Genomic DNA, 19,669 nt, shown 5'->3' with positions numbered 1-19,669 from the left:
GGGTGTGGCTGTACCTCCCACTCATGAAAAAAACAATTAAGCATAAAAAATTATTTTGGAGAAGTCTGATAAAATAGGCGCTTTTAATATTTGCATTGATATGAAAGGATATGTTCATGATTTCCCTGGTTTCTGATTGTACTGTCTGTGGCTATAGATCATTGATGGTACAATAGATTTTTATTCCAGAGTTAACAATATAAATTATATTTTATTTAATATAATTTAATATTAAATTATTACAAAAAAATTATATTAAAAAAATACTGAAATTGAATGCATTTATGTATTAAGTAAAGCCTCATATTTCTCATCATAGGATCCTCTTCCTTTAATGTGCAACTGCAGTGGCTTTTCTCCCAGCATGCCGTGCACCATGATTACCGTCTCATATTCTTTGTTTTTCCTATAGGAATAAATATAACAAAGTAATATCTAAAATACTGTACGGTAATTGTCTATACACTGATCATAAATAATAGGCATCTCGGCTCTCTGAAGAATGAATGAGCTGATGACCCTGGCACTGTGCTGTGAACCAGTCCATGAAAAGTAATGGGGCTGTGAGTTATCTGAAAAAGGTTAGCGCACGGCCACGTTACATGTCTGTGTGCATGAGGCTTAATGGGATAAGGAAAGAACAGATACACTATGTGATGCACAGAGTATACAATAACATTTGGCACAATTTTCACGGAATTTAAAGGTTTTTCTCATTACGGTACTTTCTCTTTTGGCTGGTCATATGTATTTAATTTTGCTAATGATATACTAATATATCATCATCTAATGAGATACTGCTTCCTCTTCTCCCAAGTACCCTTTTAAATAGGTGACACTTGTGGCAGTGGCTTATGTCTCTAAATTGCAAAATAATTTGGCAAGGTATAGATTATCTGCACAATCCAACATCTTCTGTCTAGTCAGAAGTCCCCCATACACATTAGATGGTCACCCAATCGTGACCCTTACTAGATGAACCGCTGATGTTTAAGGAAATTTAACATTAAAATCCATCATGATAAACTGGGGACACTTGGTCATAGACCCAGGCATCGTGACTGTGGTAATCTTCTTATATTTGTTATCCAAATGCCTCCTTCCTTCTAAAATCAACTTTTAAAATTATGCTAATGATGGGGGTGTTACCAGAGCCCCTAAGTGCTGTGCTTGTGGGAAACCTCTGCTGCAGTCAGCGTACATCAAGCAGGGGGACAGGGAAGTGCTGAGGGAGAAGAAGAAAAGGGGAGAAAGTGTAACAGCCAGAGCACAGAGGGGCTCTGGTAAAGCCCCCAGAACCCTTCTGGCTAATTAGCATAATTTTAAAAGTTGATTTTAGAAGGAAGGATGCCATGCATAATAAATATAAGAAGATTACCACAGTGCCAAGATTACAGTGCCTGGATCTATGAGTAAGTGTCCCTGGTTTATCATGGTAGATTTCCTTTAATGTGTTTGGCCAGCTTTACACTGAAGCCAGGAATGGGTTCAGGTTGGGGTTCTATATACATTTCCTAGGGATCTAGGAGTCCTCTTACCTCGCTGTGAAGGTCACCAGTAACATCTCCTTACTGGATGAAGTGTGACTGACATGGGCATCAAGCATCCCACTGGTGGGGGAGATGGAAAATATATCTTGTCCGTTGTGTCTTTCCTTTTTGTCTGAAAAAAATAATATACAGTACACTATTTTTACCATAGTGCTCTACATCAAAACGGATCAGAAGCTTATACACAGCACCTGCTTTAGGTTAGGTTCACACCTGCACACGAACATTGCAAACTTCAGCCGTGAGACTTTCTTCAGTCTCTGCGTGATCCGCGAAAAGCGGTTCTGACTAGGACATACCGTATATACTCGAGTATAAGCCGAGACCCCTAATTTTACCACCAAAAACCGGGAAAACCTATTGACTCGAGTATAAGCCGAGGGTGTAGTATACAGCCTGCCCTGCTCCAAGTAGTATACAGCCTGCACTGCCCCAAGTAGTATACAGCCTGCCCTGCCCCAAGTGGTATACAGCCTGCCCTGCCCCAAGTGGTATACAGCCTGCCCTGCCCCAAGTGGTATACAGCCTGCCCTGCCCCAAGTGGTATACAGCCTGCCCAGCCCCCAGTGGTATACAGCCTGCCCAGCCCCCAGTGGTATACAGCCTGCCCAGCCCCCAGTGGTATACAGCCTGCCCAGCCCCCAGTGGTATACAGCCTGCCCTGCCCCAAGTGGTATACAGCCTGCCTTGCCCCAAGTATGCCAAGCTAATAAAAAAAAATCAACTTAATACTCACCCTCCGACGATACTCACCTTTAATACTCGGCACTGCTCCCGTATCCTCGACTTCCGCTTCTCTCTGCAGTCTTCACTAGCCGGCAGTCGCGTCCATGCGAGCTGCCGGCGGGCCCACACTATGATGCGCGGTGTCGCCGCCGATGACGTCATCAGCGGCGACACTGCCGCATCATAGTGTGGGCCCGCCGGCAGCTCGCATGGACGAGACTGCCGGCTAGTGAAGAACGCAGAGAGAAGCGGAAGCCGACGCTGAGGACCGGGAGCCGCCGCCGAGTATTTTTTTTTTTTTAATTGACTCGTGTATAAGCCGAGGTAAGATTTTTCAGCACATTTTTTGTGCTGAAAAACTCGGCTTATACACGAGTATATACTCTACTTTTTAATGTTACAGCCACGGGCACTGATCCAGGTAATGTATACAGTGTGCCAAATGTTCTAAAAACACATGCGCATAATCATGGTGCATGAGCCTTAGCCTACATTAAACCTCTTCTGAATTGTACAGTGTTTACCTAGTAAAGCCATCCAGTAACTCTTTGATCCACTTCTGTTCATCAGAAAAACCTCTTGTGTCCGTGTTTGTCCCACAAAGCAGGTGCCGAAATCCAGGGTATCACAGGAGAGCTGTAACACTGGCACGGTGAGGTAGGCGCTCAAGGGCACTTGCTATGGAGATACAAATGTGATGTGTCAGGGAACAGCAGGCTTTGCTGTATGGTATGATACATAGGATAGAGATATCATGAAGAACCTGAGAGCTGTTGTTGCTGTACTCGATGACTAGTTGCTGGGTGAAGTGCAGCTTTCTGTCGCCATTTTCAGTCTGAAGGACTTTAACACCGGGCAGCATCTGATCATCCGGCAGGTTCTGGTAGGTCAACAGCTCCAGGGTTGTGCAGAATGAGACTTTCACCTATAGAATGAAAACATTGCTGATAACACATGTGAGTCTATATTCTGGCTGATCTATAAAGATTATCATACATCAAGGAGGACTGTACTTAGGCCCTTTCCACACTAGCGTTTTTCACGCGCGAGTTCTGCGCGTGCTTTTGACGTGCAGAACTTGCATTGCACTCTGTCCCATTGTTTCCAATGGGCCTTTCCTCATTTGCGTTTTTCCCGCCCCATTCAAGTATATGGAGACGCATCAAAAATGCATTGCACTCGCAAGCATTGCAAGTGCAATGCGAGTTCAATGCGTTTTAAATGGATGGGTTGCTAGGTGACATGAATAATTCCCCTGCTCGAGATCGAGCATTTAATTAAAAAAACACAGTGAAGAACAGTGAAGAATAGAATAAAAACAGTGAACACAGTGACCACAGGATCATTTAAGTGAAAAACACAGTGAAGAACACAGTGAAGAATAGATTACAGATGTTCGGCACATCTGCTTACTTGTCGGAAGATACGCGCGGAACGGTGCGAACAAAATAGCATGTGAAGAACAATATATATGTGTGAAGAACACATTGCAGGTGTTTCCATACATCTGCAATGTGTTCTTCACACATATATATTGCTTCTCTTTTATAATGCATTGCTCTAACTGGCCCAGTCCCATTGCCCTACCTCGATCACCACGAAGTGCGGTGCATTATCCTTTCAGCTTCAGGCATGGCCTAATGGAAAGATAACACAAGCATCCCAGGGAACCCTAAGAGATGAGCAGATCCCATGTTCGCAGTTCGACCGTGAAACCCAGACATACTGCCTGGACAGTTGTCCCCCGGGCCATAGCTGTGGCTACTAGCTAAGGGCATCAATTTGCCGGATTGGCTGTTCTGTCGCAAATGCGGCAATATGTCTTGGTTCCACGGACAAACCGTAAACATCAAGTCCGCTCATCTCTTGGTTCATCCATGCAGGGGAAAATTTACCCATACAGCCACCCAGGCAATCACTTAGGGCCCAGGAGCCCACACTGACATCCTTAGGACAGAGTAAAGCACTGGCAGGACAGGCAGCTGCACCCCTGCATCAATGCAATTGTCCCACTTCACTGTCTGCCCTCTCATTAGTACCCGCATAACAGATCGTACCAATGTATTTTGCTGGGGGTGTAGCACCATCTGTGCAGCCCGCTCCTCCCGATCACTCTGAGAAGTTTTGATGCTTTTATTTGGATCAACAGCAACAACTGTGAAGGGTTTGGAGAGCAACAGCCGGAAATACAGCAGAGTCTCTGTACAATTCATCAGCTTTAATTTTCGAGTTGTCGTGAATTCTGTCAAAATCTGAAAAATTACAATCCATTACATGAACAATGTAGAATTCTGCCCCCTGATTCCAATGCAATAATTAACATATTGTGGATTTAAAAGACATAGTGGAACTTTGTTTTTCATTAGTTGTTTTTTATAGCAGCATTTGGATTAGATTATATATTTAGATTAATATAAACTGCTGTGGGTCAATCATGATGCTTCCTTGAAGACTTTACTGGAAAAAAAACTTTTTTCCCAAAATATTCCCTATGTTACTTTATAAAATGTAACTGTAACAGTAACCAAACAGGAGTATATACTGACAGAGGAAGATGTCCGATCAGGTATGAGGTCACTCGCTACAGAATAAAACACCAGCCCTTCTTCATCCTCGTCTTCAAATTCCACACTGAGCCTGAGGGGGACAAATCATTTTATCCAAATTATGGCAATGCAACCTCCTGCAAAACAGACCTAAAAATTTCACTTATAGTAAATTCTGCCTTTAAAAGGAACCTTTCACCAGATATTCACAAATAAACCTAATGACAGGTTCCCATAACACTATGCCAACCATTGCCTACACTGTTTTAGTTAAAAATTGCAAGCCCCTTATCCCCAACATTTTGATTAGTTGGGGTCCCAACAGTAGGATAACAATCTGACTTGGTACAATCCTCCATGTGGTCCAATTGTTGTGACCCCTATTGATCACTAACCATTCTCACTGATTAAATGAAGCATAATACTAAGCATTATAGGAGCATCTAAAATTGCTGAGCACAGAGCTCTGTTATCTCTGGCGCTGTCATTCTGTCTATGTAAGTGCCCTTCATTTTCCACTAATCTTGTGGTATTGAATGGTGCATCAGGACACATTCTCAATCTGCTTCGTCATTTATAGTGATGGTCGGTGAATAGGGGATAACAACCCAACTTGGCACAACCCCTTTAAATAAAACATGCACCCGATTCCACACAGTGGCTGAGACTGGACTATAAAGCAGGTGCCAGACTAAGCGGTCCAGCCAGGTTACTCACAGAGCGGGCTTCACAAATGCCTGGAGCTCCATTCTGATTGGATCCACGCCATATCCATGGGACCGCTTCACCTGTCCATGTACCTGCCTTGTAGGCTAGAGGGAAAAGGGCATACGTTTCAGTTTAGCAACTTCCATGAGTACGGTTCTTTAATATAGTGGGGAATAGTTTGTATACCATGTCATCCAGACTCAGAAATCCCAATGCATATCCAGCGCACTCTATCTTATTGGTGATCTCAGACAGTATGAGTGGAGTGAAGGAGACGTGTATAGTGCTGTATCCTCTGGCAGGAACAATCTAAGGCAAAGAAATATTTAACACAGATACATTTACTATTCACAAAAAAACAGGGGGAAGGAAATTATTATTATTATTATTATTTTTTTTCTTTCTGTCTTCAGAAATAGGATGGGGGGAAAGGGGTTGGGTGGGGGTGTCTATGCAAAAGGTGATTTTGGTAAGTAGTTGCTACAAATTATGTTTTTTTATTTCTCCCTGCATGTCGAACCCCAGGGGAAGGGGTGAACTCAGGTTCTTGAGAGATAAAAATTAAATAAGATATAATGTATACTAGAATATAAATGTTTTGCATGTAGCATCTGGTTAATATTAATGGTATAGTTAATATGGGAATATTGTTTTTGTGTTTATACTCTGTAGTATATGTACCGGTGGAAACATTCTGTATCATTGTTACGTAAAGTTTGAGAAGATTGTAGTTGTGTAAATATTTTGTATTGTTAATTACTAATAAAGACTTGACCCTTAAAAAGAAAAGGGGAACCCCCCCCCCCAAAAAAAAAAAAACAGAAAAGAGGGAAGGGAAAAGGCGACTCAAGGCATTATAAAAGTAATTACTGTAGTCACTGCTCCACTGGTGCTGGGTAGCGGTTCATTCCCCTCTTCTCTTTGACAACCCATTCACATTTGGCTGAACAGGAATAGCCAACGTTTGACTTCAGGTTTGGTTGACAGTGATCAGGGCTGGGACCAGCTCTGGGCATTCCTGGGCAGGTGCCGAGGCCAAGAGCTGGGGGGGCATATAAGGAATCCATGGAGGTAAGGGGGGCTGTATCTAATTAATCCATAAGTTGTGAGGGGGGCTTATAAGAAATAACTATAAGGGGGCTGTTTGGTTTCATAAACTAGGAAACAGGAGACTGTTTTAGTTGAATTTTTAATGTCACCACAAGAGTTCACTGCAAAGGGGCCCACTGAGGCTCTGTCGCCCAGGGGCCTACTGAAACCTGGAGCCGGCCCTGACAGTGATTGATAGGTAGCTATATTTATTTAAGAAAGTATCCTCTGCTTTGACTTACTGTTTGTCTGGGAGTAATGCAGTATGGGTAATCAGAGGCGACCCCCTCGTGAGTTCTGAGAATGACAGAAATTAATTTTTCTTCTGGTGTATTTTCATTCCTTTGTCCATTAAGGTCATCACTCGTGTCATCATCATCAGTGTGTTCAGTCTGGTTCACTCTCTCGTCTTTCTAATAAAACAAAAGGCAGCAGTGAAGCTTGTGTGTATATATATATATATATTTCACATAGAAGCAATGCCTAGGATGCAACTGTAATATATAAAGACTTCTATGGGACCTTACTATATCACCACATATCTCCAATTTTATACGGAATACAATAAAGTACTCCCTACAGCAGTGATGGAGAACCTTTTGGAGACAGAGTGCTCAAGCTACAACCAAAACCCACTTACCGGTATATGTCGCAAAGTGCCAACATGACAATATAAGCAGTAACTTATTGATCCCTGCTGTATCACAGGTTTTAATCGTATTGGCGTCATGAGGTCACCAATACTTTAGAAAGATGATGGAGAAATTTGGATTGTAGCTTCCCTCCAGAGTCCCCTGGAGAGGATGAATCAGGGGACCCAGAGCAGGAGCTCCAACAACAATCCATCTCTATCCACACCTTCTTGCTCCTCCTGTAGGTGGGCTGTATTGGATCACAGGAGAAATCCTTGAGTCCTATCTGGCAAACTATGTGTTCGGGTGAAGGGCTGGGTGCCCACAGAAAGGTCTCTGAGTGCCACCTTTGGCACCAGTGCCATAGGTTCGCCACCACTGCCCTATAGCATAATATGATGGGATTTTCAATGGAGAATTAAACTAAACATAATATGGCATCAGAGTGGAGCTGCACCAAACCCCTTAGTGTGAACATTGCCTTACTATTAGATACTTACACTTACGCTTCGTAATGAGGAGGATGATGTAGTTCCGGAAGTGCTGGGGATTTTATCCCAATTCATAGGTGAGTTGTCACTGTCTCCCATGTCTAGACTGGAGTCGACAATTTCATTTCCATCTATGTCTTTTAAAGGGAAAGGGTCTCCAAAAAGCAGTACCACATCAAGCAACTTAGAGGGGTCCTGATCTCTGTTATAAGTTTCCCAGTCTATACGAATGTCTATATAGCAGCAATAATAGAAATGAATAGAAAGAGTCTTGTTATTGGTTAGATGCAAAGCATTTACACTTTCACTAAGGCCCATAGTTTGCACATATGTAAGGGTAGGCCATCGCCATGACACCTTGTGGGGCCTGTCACTACCCACTTCCTTCCCTTTAATTCTTTGCGATACATTGCTGTATTCCTGGTATACAGATCAGAATTATTCATTTGTTCTGTAGTTATTCAAGTTACTATGAGGTGTAACACAAGGTACAGTCAGTGGGGGCCCTAGTTAAACCCCACCATGATAGTCAAGTTATATGGACTATAAATGTAACAATGCCAAAAACCCTTGTGATGTCTGTGATGTTAATCCATATAACATATATGGTATATGTTTTCCAAAATAATCTAGAATGTTTTATATTTCAGCACCAATCAACCAAGAAATTCCTTCAATCAAAAGAACAAACCTTTATTCCTAAATTACAGTAACATATAAGAAAGTGAATATCAAAAACAAGAGCACCCACACTTACCACAAGGACTGGGGTTGTTAATCCGCAGGCAACGGGAAACTGTGTCTCCACCAGACACGTGGGTTCCAAATCTTTAAATAAGAAAGTTTTATTCATGTTTAACTCTAATTCTAATTTCTTACAATCAGGTTTCCTGAAAGAATACCTTATCACAGGTCCTTCTGTCTGTCGCTCAGGTTTTGGCCCAGTCATCTGGAAGTATAGAGGACAGCCTTCTACAGTCATCTTTATAGGAACCTCCTTGGGGCTAAGATCTCCAACCTAAGTGGACAAATCAATAAGATTAGATACCGAATATCTATCCGATACCCCCAAAAAGTAAAAAACTAACCCAACAGAACTGTTTGCTGCAATTGGTCTATCTACTGTAAATAACAAGGTCTTAGAATTCACATTATAACGTTCACTAACTTTTCAACATATGTTGCAAAATGGTAAGTAAATCTTTAATAGCAGAGAAAAGTGTCTTGTTTTTCTCCACTGCTGAATTTCTTCATGCTAGTAAGACAGATATCTCATTGTGGTGTCAGACTACATAAAAGGGAGGGACAGGAGCTACAGCAGCTACATCCCCAACCACCAGCCCTGAGAGGAACTGAAAACATGAGAGCAGCTTAAAAAATAAAGACTATAAGTCACATAAAGGTAATAAACAGTGTTATTCCTCATGCACACACTCACTGGATTACTGATCTATTTTAAGTTTGTCGAAAGGTTAGGTAGAGTTTAATGTAGTTTCAAATCTCTGTAAGATATTTACAAGCCGCATTAAGTGTAAAGCTGTTCCCTAGAATTCCACTCATTAAGAACAAAAGTACGCTTAGCATAAAAACAATAGATAATTTTCAGACGACACATTTCCTTCAACTCTGCTGCCTTATAGGATCCATGCCAATTCTTATTCAGTGGGAGTCCTTGTCTCAATGTGTAAATAAATAGCGGATGCAACGGTTTTTCACAAATCACAGACAGCTTACGGCTGTGACACATCGTTAGATCCTGTAACACAATATGGATGATGGTACGTGATCCACATTTTAAATGTATGTACACAGTGCCTGCCCATCTCCATCAGTTCCACAGACATAGGACAGGGTGGCAGGGCCCATGGGTGACTGGCGGTCCATTTATGTGCATTGCACAGAACTCCCATTCTTGTGAGTGGTGAGTGGTAGGGCCAAATTGGAGAGGTGATAAGGGTGCAATAAACCACTTAATAAGGCTGCATAAAATCTAATACTATGTTATTATATTATTAGACTACATACCGTACATAAAAGCAGATCTGTATACTCTCCCCACATGTTATTATAAGCAGTCACATTGATGGATAACTGCTGGAAAGGCCCCAGTGTTCCAGTGCTCGGCTGAGGGATAAATGCAGCGCCTTTGCCATCTGACAAAACGGAGGTTCTAAAATCTGAAAACATATAGCAGTACATTTGTTTCAGTTTTTACTCCAATCTCTGGTCCATTTTTTAGCCTGTTTTACTGCATTTATGATCTCTTGGTACCCTTTTCTTATTATCATTATTAATATTATTTATTTATAGAGCAAACATAATTCCATGGTTCTGTACAGTCTAAAATGGGTTCACACACATTGTACAAATAGGTGCAGGGAACACAAAGACCACGGTCACACGTACCGCTAAGCGTCCGTCATAACGTGACGCTAGCGCACAGGGGGAGGTCCTCGGCCCGAACGCACATGCGTTTCCGCATGCGATTGTTAAGCTGATCGCATGCGTTTCTCTGGAAACGCATGTGCGTTCGGGCCGAGGACCTCCCCCTGTGCACTAGCGTCGCGTTATGAACGGACGCTTAGCGGTACGTGTGACCGCGGCCAAACAGTTCTTTATTTTATCTTTTTTTTTGTGAAAGTGAGAACCTGTTAGCACCGACTAAAAAATTGGCTAAAGAAATTGATTAAAAAACTATTCTCTGATGACTTCTTGGGTTTTATCATAGTAAATTGTCAGCTTCACCTACCAGCATCTGCCCTTTTTGTTACTTCTTTGGAAAAGCGAGCAGTTCTCTGTATGAGGGAAGATGTTGAACTAGAAAATAAAAAAAATATTCCAAATCACATTTAACTCTAAAGTGCTGGCCGGCATTATACAGTGTAGGACTAGGAGACCATGGACCCATCTCGCTTTAAAGGAAACCTGTCATCAGGCATAAACTAACTGAGACCTGAGTGAAGTTGGCCCCCCCCAACTTGTTCAAATCAAACAAAATTGGTGTCAAACGTTTGTGCTACGTTTGTGCTGGTTTGTGCAGAAATTTTTTTTGTTTGTGCCGCTATCGTTTTTAAGATTTTAATGAAAGTCTCCAGAGGTCATCAGCGGTCAACCGGCCCCCCATATTGCCCAAACCAAACAACGTTGGTGCCAATCAATTCTGCTATGTTTGTGCTGGTTTGTGCTACTCAAATTTTTGTTTGTGCTGCTTTTGTTTTGAATATATGAACAAAAAAATTAAAGGTCAAAAGTTCAAGCAGCCCCCCCACATTAACCGAATTTAACAAAACTAGTGTCAAACGTTAGTGCTATGTTTGTGCTGGTTTGTACAGAAATTTTTTTCGTTTGTGCCGCTATCATTTTTAATATATTCATACTTTTTTCCAGAGGTCATAAGAGTTCATTTCTTCCAAAGTACAATGTGTTTGCTAGCTCCCCCTGGTGATCAAACCAGGGAAATGTCACTAGGTTTGTTTTTTACCAGTTCATCCTAAACACCTTTAATCTATGTAAACACCTGAACATATCTTAAAAATGATAGCGGCACAAAAGAAAATTTTTGCTGCACAAACGTAGCACTAACGTTTGACACCAGTTTTGTTTGATTCGGTTAATGTGGGGGGGCTAGTTGAACTTTTGACCTTTAATCTTTTGTCCAAAACAAAAGAAGCACAAACAAAAATTTGAGCAGCACAAACCAGCACAAACGTAGTAGAATTGTTTGACACCAATTTTGTTTGATTTGAACAAGGTGGGGGGGCCAACTTCACTCAGGTCTAACTGAGGTAGATGATGAATTTTAGAGGCTGTTGGGGTGTGGAGTAGACTTGCAGAGCGTCGGGGTCTAAGGCTACACTACACCCCTGTAGCTCCTGAAGTCTTACCTCTGTGTGTGGCCCCACAGCACTCTTCGACTATTCATCCTATGCCCACGCATGTGCAGTAAGTTCTTCCTCTTTTCAGCAGTGAACGAATTTACTGCGTATGCGTGGCCACGGCCGTTCCCGGAAGTAAGACTTCAGTAAGACTTAGCCCCAGACGCTTGGCCACTACCCAGTAGCCTCTGTAGTTCAACTGCATAAAGGATAAAGTTTTTAGTTAGTTAGGTATGGTTAAACTTTAGGTAAAATCAGTATGTGGCTTAGTGGATAGAAAGGTATCTACCATTAGGAGTACCTGCGTTAGTGTATTCCTGATGGTAGGTTTAAAAAATTTAAAAAAATGGGACAGTGCACCACAATGTAGGATGTATCAATAATAGCTGATAATATATAATACTTGTATCCTCTAATAAGGAATAACCATTAGTGTCAGGTTACTTCTCCAGTCACCACAAAAAAGCTTTGTCTAGAGAGCCTATTATTATATATGAGAGACTGGGTGCACTGGAGGTATCACTGGACGTCTATTAGAGGTCTATCATTACAAATGTGTCTTATTCATACAACTTACGTAGAGCTTCTTGGTGCTTGTGGTAAATGGCATCCACTGAAATAAGAGACCTGTAGTGAAAACGGTGCGGATATTCCAGAATGATTCGTTATGGTCAATGTCCGCGTTACTGAACTCTGCAAGGTGACCTCTGATCCAAAGTCAAGGAGCAACTCTTCATCATTTACACTGCGTGGAAAATAGGGGTGAAAATAGATACATGGATAGTAATACAGAACAAAAGTGAATATTATACTATATATTACACTATGGACCAGCAATGCTCAGGTACCTCTCTCCTGCAGGCGATGAGGATGAGGAGTAACTGACATGAAGTCCTTTAGCTTTTGCATTCATGTTAATAACCAAAGGCTCCTTCATGTCTTCAATCAGACAGCATAATGTCAGGTCCTTTATTTCATCCTATACATAAACATAAGCAGTTGCTTAGGATAATTTTCCAGTACAGTACATACAAGCTACGTCCAAAGAATAGGGGATAATAATCTGGGACCCCCCACCAATAATGAGAATGGATCTTCATTGATAACAAGAACAAACCTCCTGTTTTCGCTAAACAGTAAGTCAAGAGTGTCCTGCGCTTTCCTATCTCTGGCACTGTCATTCACTTTCTATGACAGTGCCGGAGATAGCCGTTACGCTCAGAGAGACATCACTATTCTCATGAATGGGTCGATTCTTGTAATTGTGGGGGTCCCAACAATCCTGCAGATAGGAGATAAAAATCAAACTTGGAACAACCCGTTTAATTTAGATTATCACCCAGTGTCAGACAGCTGCTGCAAAAGCTGCTGCCCAGTTGGGTAGAATGAAAAAGAAGAATACAACAAAAAAAAGAGAGAACAAACTTATGATTATAAAGGAGATAAAAAATGCTACTTGCCAATGTATAGCTTGTAAGTGTCACACACATTTCAGACTCTTCATTGGGTCCTAACACGCCACTCGCTGGATGTACATTGACTGACCAGGCATCTTGATGGCTCGCTGTAAACTTTATAATATAGGAATTCATAATATTTCTCATAAAATTGTCATATAGACAAGCACTTGAAAAGTTAATACAAAAATGGTTTATGTATATACATCTTGTGCTGTGAGTATTGCTATCTGAAAGCATTAAGGGGTTGCCTGTGACTTTTTAAAAACCTTCTATGTGGCTTGGGAGAAGGCTGTTTAAAAAATAAATCTGTACTTACCTCTGCGGTCCTTCCCTGTCCTCATATCTCAGCGCTGTATTAGACGCTGAAATATGGGGACGGGTGGGCATGGCCGGCCGGAAGCTGAACTAAGCGACAGCGGCGCGGGAGGGAGGGACCAACGAGGTAAGCACAGGTTTATTTTTTTAAGAAGTCCCCTCTCAGCCACATAAAAGTTTTTGAAAATTCTTGAAGAACCCTTGTAACATTTTCATGCTCCTTTCTTCTCCTTTAGTGAACAGTGTTTGAGCCTACTCAAGTGCGTAAACAGCACAGAGATAAGGACAGCAGGAAAATTATTAACTTTTTCTATACCTATAAAATAATAAAACGTAATAATTCAGCTCTGTAAGGAGATAAATCTAGTGACTATCTATAAAGAGTTAAGGTATGAAAAACGTTATCAGCATCTTCTTATCTACCAGCTGTCAGTGGATACAGGACAGAAAGCTGTTCTACACAAACAGTTAAAAGAAGGTAGAAAGGAGGGGAAAAAAAGAACAAAATTATTATTTTTTCTTGATGAAACTGTATAACAAAGATCATTATTTTCATCTGCACCATGATTTTTGTTTTAAAGTTTAGCTCTCTAATACTTCCATACTAATATTAAAGCTTTAACTAAATTTAACTGGAAGAAATGTATGAAAAATAATAGGTTTTGATACCCAATATTTGGTATTGATTTATAGCTTTAAGAACACCCCAACTTTGTTTCTAGCTTTTTTAACCATTTTATTTACCTCTTGCCAGGAAAACTTTGCCGGGAGTCGTCCCTGGTTAAACATTTTGATAGTTAACTGTGCTGGAACTCCTACATAGATCTCACTGAACACCAAGGAACTAGAAAGCAGGCAAACCTGGGGTACCTGGACATCAGCCGTGACAGGGAGATAGCTGGAACAAATGAGAGTAGACTAGAAACTCAAATGGAGATTTAGGATATGTATACAATCGTATATCTTTACTTTTACTATTTAGAATTGGCTATTCAGTGCGCCCATACAGAAGTCAACTAGTAGACCTCCTTGGAAGACAAAAGAGGAAGTGAAGTCCTCTGGAAAACTAAAGTCATTCCCCTGGTCCAAGGTAGACACTTGTTGGATCCTGTGCCCCCACCCTTTAAACTTAATGGTGGACCCAGAACTAAAAAATGGAAGTACAAGAGTGACATGGGGAATGGCAGCCAGAGCTGGGTAAATGTGCATTCTTTTTGTTTCCATGGCCCTGGCCCCCTTGGATTTTTGCATTTTCCTAGAAACCCCCTTGACTCCGACTTAGTAAAAAACTGAAAGTGTATAATGATTTAAAATTGATGATGACTGGTAAAGTCCATAACTTTCAAGAAACTGGTGAACTTTGTTTGCTTTTCACACTTACCTTCCTTCACCATTCTCTACTTGCAGCTCTAGCACTGTCTCCAGCCTTTGGCAGGCCAATGGCTTAAATATCACAGATACTTCTGCTATACTCAAAGGCGGCAATACACCACTCTCAGGAGAAACCCAAAATCTTGATTCCTGCACACAAACAAGATTATTACTGCGTGTAAATTCCTAGGACATGTGAAAGTATATTTCAAAAGGACAGAATATTCATAGAAAAACACTATCCATTGCTTAAGGGAGCCTTTCATCAGAAATTAGCCTAATAAACCACTAGCAGTATGTTGTCAAGCAGCTAAGCTGCTTCCAGGTGATGTTTCTTTCATGCCCTGGTGTGGTGGCATCATCCAGAAAATCAACTCTGAAGTGAGATGTAAATTGGTTTTATGAAGTCAGTAAGGCGGAGAGTTTAACACTGAAGTCAAGCTCTCCCTCTCTTAGAACACCCTGTTCACTGTAATAGATGGTCTTGCATCCATGGACATCATTTATAAGATCTCCTGGTGCATGATGTCCCATGAAAGGAGGTGTTCAGAGGCAAGGAGAGCTTGACTTCAGTGTTAAAGAGGACCTGTCACCCATAAATTGGGCACTAGGAGCTGCTTTCTAAAGTAAGCAGCTCCTAGTGCTTAAACAAACGCCGCAGTGTTAGAAGGATAACGTTACCGGAAACTTCCATACAATAGCTCCTCAGTACAATGTATACATCGGACCGCTCGCCAAGCGGTCCGATGTATTCATGAGGGCGTGGGGTTGGGGCGTGGTTAGGGACGGTCCGGGGAAGAGGCAGCACCGACGTTTGCATTGTACTCCGCCGCAGTGTTAGATAGCATTACCGGAGGTTTCCCTTTAAAGGGGATGTCTGGGTTATTGATATTCATGACTTATACATAGCACAGGCCATCAATATCAAATTGGTTGGGCTCTGGTTGGGCACTGTCCCCCACATATTAGATATATGCAGCTCCCTCTAGTGCCAGAAGCAACATTGAACGTTGTGTGGTGTCATTCCAATATCTCATGTATCTGTATAGATATGATATAATATCTTCTTAATTTCCTGAGTCATATACAAAGATCCTGTAATGTAACACACAATTTCCCTGTGGCCACTATGATGCCTCTGCACCATATTACGGAGATATTCTCTTCTATAATGAATCCTTACCTCCTCTCCTCTTCCAGCCAGACAAGCTCTACTCTCCTCTATCTTCCACTTTGCTGCTAAGGGACTCATATTTTCAATAGTAAATTTGCTGAGTGTATTATTGCTGAGTTTTACAAGCCCGAGGTCAAGAGATGGAATCATGATCGACACCACTGGTCCCTGTGAAAGAATGGATGTAAGAATAAGCAAAAACTTGAACAAAAATTTAAAACATATAAGAAAAAATACAGATAAAGTATTAATTAATAAAATTTTATAACAGCACTACAGATTCCAAAAAGGATCCTCTCTTTAAAAAGACTAAATCAATGGGACCCTATGGATACATTTGATGTATATCCCAGAACGCAATCAATGCAGAACACAGTGCAATGACATAATGTGAACATACTCTGAACTGCTGCATACTAAAAACAACATAAACTTGTAGCGAAATGTTTAGAGAAGATTTATACCTATCATAGGTTTGCAATATGAGATGAAAAGTGCAATGGAAAATAACAAACCTTGAATGAAGCCTCCACGTGCAGAACCACAGGCTCAGCAGAATGTAGTATGTGGCAATTCACATTCTCACTACAAAATCCAGTCTTCAATCCAGTGAATATGGCTTCAAATTCAGCAGATTTACTGGGACCTGAGAAGACAAATGTTAATAATCACTGACCTAATGACATCAAAGACTCAGGGAGGCATCTTCAAATACATCTTCACACAAGGTATGCTCCCCGGGCCATAACCTGGCGGGTCCTGAGGGAATTGGCATCGGGGCTTCAGTTTAGAGATAGGTACGAGTCCCAAAGGTGTGACTCCCAACTATAGGTCATGTCTGGGACATCTTTTAGAATATGCCATAAATGTCCTTCCTGGGAATAACACTTTTTAGAGTTAAAAAAAACAATTATGCTGAATAATATCCGATAATTTTAAGTTTTGTGCAGTTCACTGTAGACTAGTAATAGCATACCGTATATACTCGAGTATAAGCCAAGTTTTTCAGCACAATTTTTGTGCTGAAAATTCCCCACTCGGCTTATACTCGGGTATATAAAAAAAAATAAACTCAATACTCACTATTCCGACGGCCCGGGCAGCTCCGCTTCCATCATCATGTCCGCGGCGGGTCCGCGGCAGCTCCGTCTGCAGCGCCTCTTCTCCTTCAGGCCGGCGCTAGGACCGCGACATCCCCGTACGCACGACCCGGCCGGCACACAACTGTGACATCAGCAACTGTGATGTCACAGTTATGTGCCGACCGGGCCGTGCGTACTGAGACATCGCGATCCTAGCGCTGGCTTAAAGGAGAAGAGGCGCTGCAGACGGAGATGCCACGGACCCGCCGCGGACATGAAGATGGAAGCGGAGCTGCCCGGGCTGTTGGAATGGTGAGTACTGAGTTTATTATTTTTGGGGGCTGGCAGGCTGGCTGTATACAACGGGGGGCTGACAGGCTGGCTGTATACAACGGGGGGCTGACAGGCTGGCTGTATACAACGGGGGGCTGACAGGCTGGCTGTATACAACGGGGGGCTGACAGGCTGGCTGTATACAACGGGGGGCTGACAGGCTGGCTGTATACAACAGGGGGCTGACAGGCTGGCTGTATACAACAGGGGGCTGACAGGCTGGCTGTATACAACAGGGGGCTGACAGGCTGGCTGTATACAACAGGGGGCTGGCTATATACTGGGGAGGCTGTGACCAATGCATTTCCCACCCTCGGCTTATACTCGAGTCAATAGGTTTTTCCATTTTTTTTGTGTTAAAATTAGGGGTCTCGGCTTATACTCGGGTCGGCTTATACTCGAGTATATACGGTATATATTTATTTTATGGCAGAGTACTTTAACTATACCATAACTTATATTTGGTTTTAGTCATGTACAAAATTACATTCAATACACAGTATTATATATCAGAAAAAAAGACAGCACATAAATACCAATTTTTCCAGAGTGAGGCTCAATTTGAATAATGTTTGGCGACGAGATGTTTTCCCATTCATACTGGATTGTGGATTTGCTGTTATTCCACATCTGCAAAATGAAAAGGTATGACAAGGTATAATTAATCAAAAAACAATTATATGAAATCTACCATTTTCTTTTATGTATTATGAATACCAATACCTTGAGAATGTTGTTGCTACACTAATGCAGAAACATATCTTGTTTGGTCTCTGAACTGAGTGGTTTTGCTGAAAGAACAATTATAAAATTACGATAGTGAGGCTATGTCGCTCCTGTGGCTGCCCCAGCACTTCTCCTATTACCCTAATTATGCACTGCTCCAGCCTTGTCCTGCCCAGCATAAGCCAAAAATTAACCCCGCCCCTAACCGGCTCACCATGCGCCCTTTCACCCAATACAAATCTGGTTAAAAGTGGAGTGGTGTGGGGTGATTGACTGGCCTGCACCTCCCTATTATACATGTAATAGGCAGCCGTTCAAGAGCCAGAAGAGCCGGCTCTTCTTAGTGAGGGGAGCCTAATGAGCCAAATCACTAAGAAAGGACCAAATTCCCATCACTACCGAGAATACATCATCACTGTATTGTCCCTGACAGGCAGAAGTAATCAATTGCTGCACCATCTCCCAGCTGCTGTGTATGAGTCATCCAGTTCAGGTTGATTAGTCCTGTCTGGAAAGTTCATGTAGCTCTGTTATGTACAGCAGCCAGCCGTTACCCAGCTTTCCCAAGGTCCTGAATTTTATAGTTGTTTTTTGAGCAAAAACACTCAGTTCAGGGATTAAACAAGATATGTTTCTGCATCAGTGTTGCTACAGCATTCTCAATATGTTTGCTTCACAATGCATAACAAATGGTAGATTTCCTTTAATCACATAGTTTTACCCCATTACAATGAATATATAAATGTATCAACTCTTTGCTTGGTGCAATAAAACAGTGCAGTAAAACATGGCAACGAAAAAGACTTGACAGGCAGAAATTCTCCATCTCTTTTCTAAACCACATGTATCTGGACACGTCATGCTGGAAAGGGACACATCTGTAAATTCTGCCTGTTTTCTGAATTTTCAAACTGATATGTGAATTGTGAACTTTGTTAATTTACTGATTTCTGATGATATTTATATTATTGTGAATACTAACCTTAAACTGTTTTCTCATGGCTGTGCTAATAAAACTTTCACCAGAAAAGATGATGGCATATGGTTCCAGGAGCAGATGAAATGGCTCCGCGCTCCCTTTAAATGCAAGGTCAAAGACTATGACATCCTGTATAGAGGGGTCCAGCTCTGTGAGGCCGGACGGATGCTCTTCTTCACTGCATAGCAAGTGCAAGTAGACAAAGCTATTATTAAGTGACACAACAATTACTTTTCTTGAAAGCTAATCTCACTAATATAATATATAACCGGTAAAACAACTGACCATAGTCAGAATAATATCAGTGACCAAAATGAAGCCGGTCTTACTCAGATCAGCTATTTTAGGACTAATGGTACTGACTACTAGTATTATGCATAATGCATGAAAGGGAATAAAGAAAGCAACCCCAAAACCTGCTGACCAGGGGCGTAAATTGAGGGGGTGCAGAGGTTGCGGTCGCACCCGGGCCCAAGAGGTTTAGGGGGCCCTTATGGTGTCACTTTCCTATATGAGAAGACTATTACTATAAACCATACATTATAGTCGGGGCCTGGCACAGACTTTGCACTGGGGCCCATCAGCTTCTAGTTACGCCACTGGTGTAGACTC

General features: G+C 41.8%; 1 protein-coding gene across 3 annotated transcripts in view; it reads right to left on the bottom strand.

Annotated features, from left to right (window-relative positions):
- Positions 1–92: 92 nt before the first annotated feature.
- Positions 93–19,669, bottom strand: part of DLEC1 (DLEC1 cilia and flagella associated protein) — a 38,696-nt gene continuing 19,119 nt past the window's right edge. For 2 of the 3 annotated variants that reach the window (XM_072153844.1, XM_072153846.1), the window contains exons 17-39: positions 19,061–19,235; positions 17,889–17,982; positions 16,453–16,583; positions 15,947–16,105; positions 14,774–14,913; positions 14,137–14,290; positions 13,078–13,188; positions 12,466–12,596; positions 12,195–12,362; positions 10,492–10,559; positions 9,768–9,919; positions 8,645–8,760; positions 8,500–8,570; positions 7,752–7,975; positions 6,862–7,032; positions 5,717–5,839; positions 5,540–5,634; positions 4,823–4,913; positions 4,334–4,528; positions 3,040–3,201; positions 2,801–2,954; positions 1,539–1,662; positions 94–406 (exon numbers count right to left, since the gene is read on the bottom strand). In XM_072153844.1, the coding sequence (XP_072009945.1) occupies positions 283–406; positions 1,539–1,662; positions 2,801–2,954; positions 3,040–3,201; positions 4,334–4,528; positions 4,823–4,913; positions 5,540–5,634; positions 5,717–5,839; positions 6,862–7,032; positions 7,752–7,975; positions 8,500–8,570; positions 8,645–8,760; positions 9,768–9,919; positions 10,492–10,559; positions 12,195–12,362; positions 12,466–12,596; positions 13,078–13,188; positions 14,137–14,290; positions 14,774–14,913; positions 15,947–16,105; positions 16,453–16,583; positions 17,889–17,982; positions 19,061–19,235 (3,133 nt within the window). In that variant the 3' untranslated portion in view covers positions 94–282. Of the gene's footprint in view, positions 407–1,538; positions 1,663–2,800; positions 2,955–3,039; positions 3,202–4,333; positions 4,529–4,822; positions 4,914–5,539; positions 5,635–5,716; positions 5,840–6,861; positions 7,033–7,751; positions 7,976–8,499; positions 8,571–8,644; positions 8,761–9,767; positions 9,920–10,491; positions 10,560–12,194; positions 12,363–12,465; positions 12,597–13,077; positions 13,189–14,136; positions 14,291–14,773; positions 14,914–15,946; positions 16,106–16,452; positions 16,584–17,888; positions 17,983–19,060; positions 19,236–19,669 lie in introns of all 3 variants that reach the window. The other variant, XM_072153845.1, reaches the window with a different exon arrangement.

This window comes from Engystomops pustulosus, chromosome 5 (genome assembly GCF_040894005.1).
Source record: "Engystomops pustulosus chromosome 5, aEngPut4.maternal, whole genome shotgun sequence".
Lineage (NCBI taxonomy): Eukaryota > Metazoa > Chordata > Amphibia > Anura > Leptodactylidae > Engystomops > Engystomops pustulosus.
The sequence above is the reverse complement of the archived record's forward strand: the minus strand, read 5'-3'. Positions and strand labels throughout refer to the sequence as shown.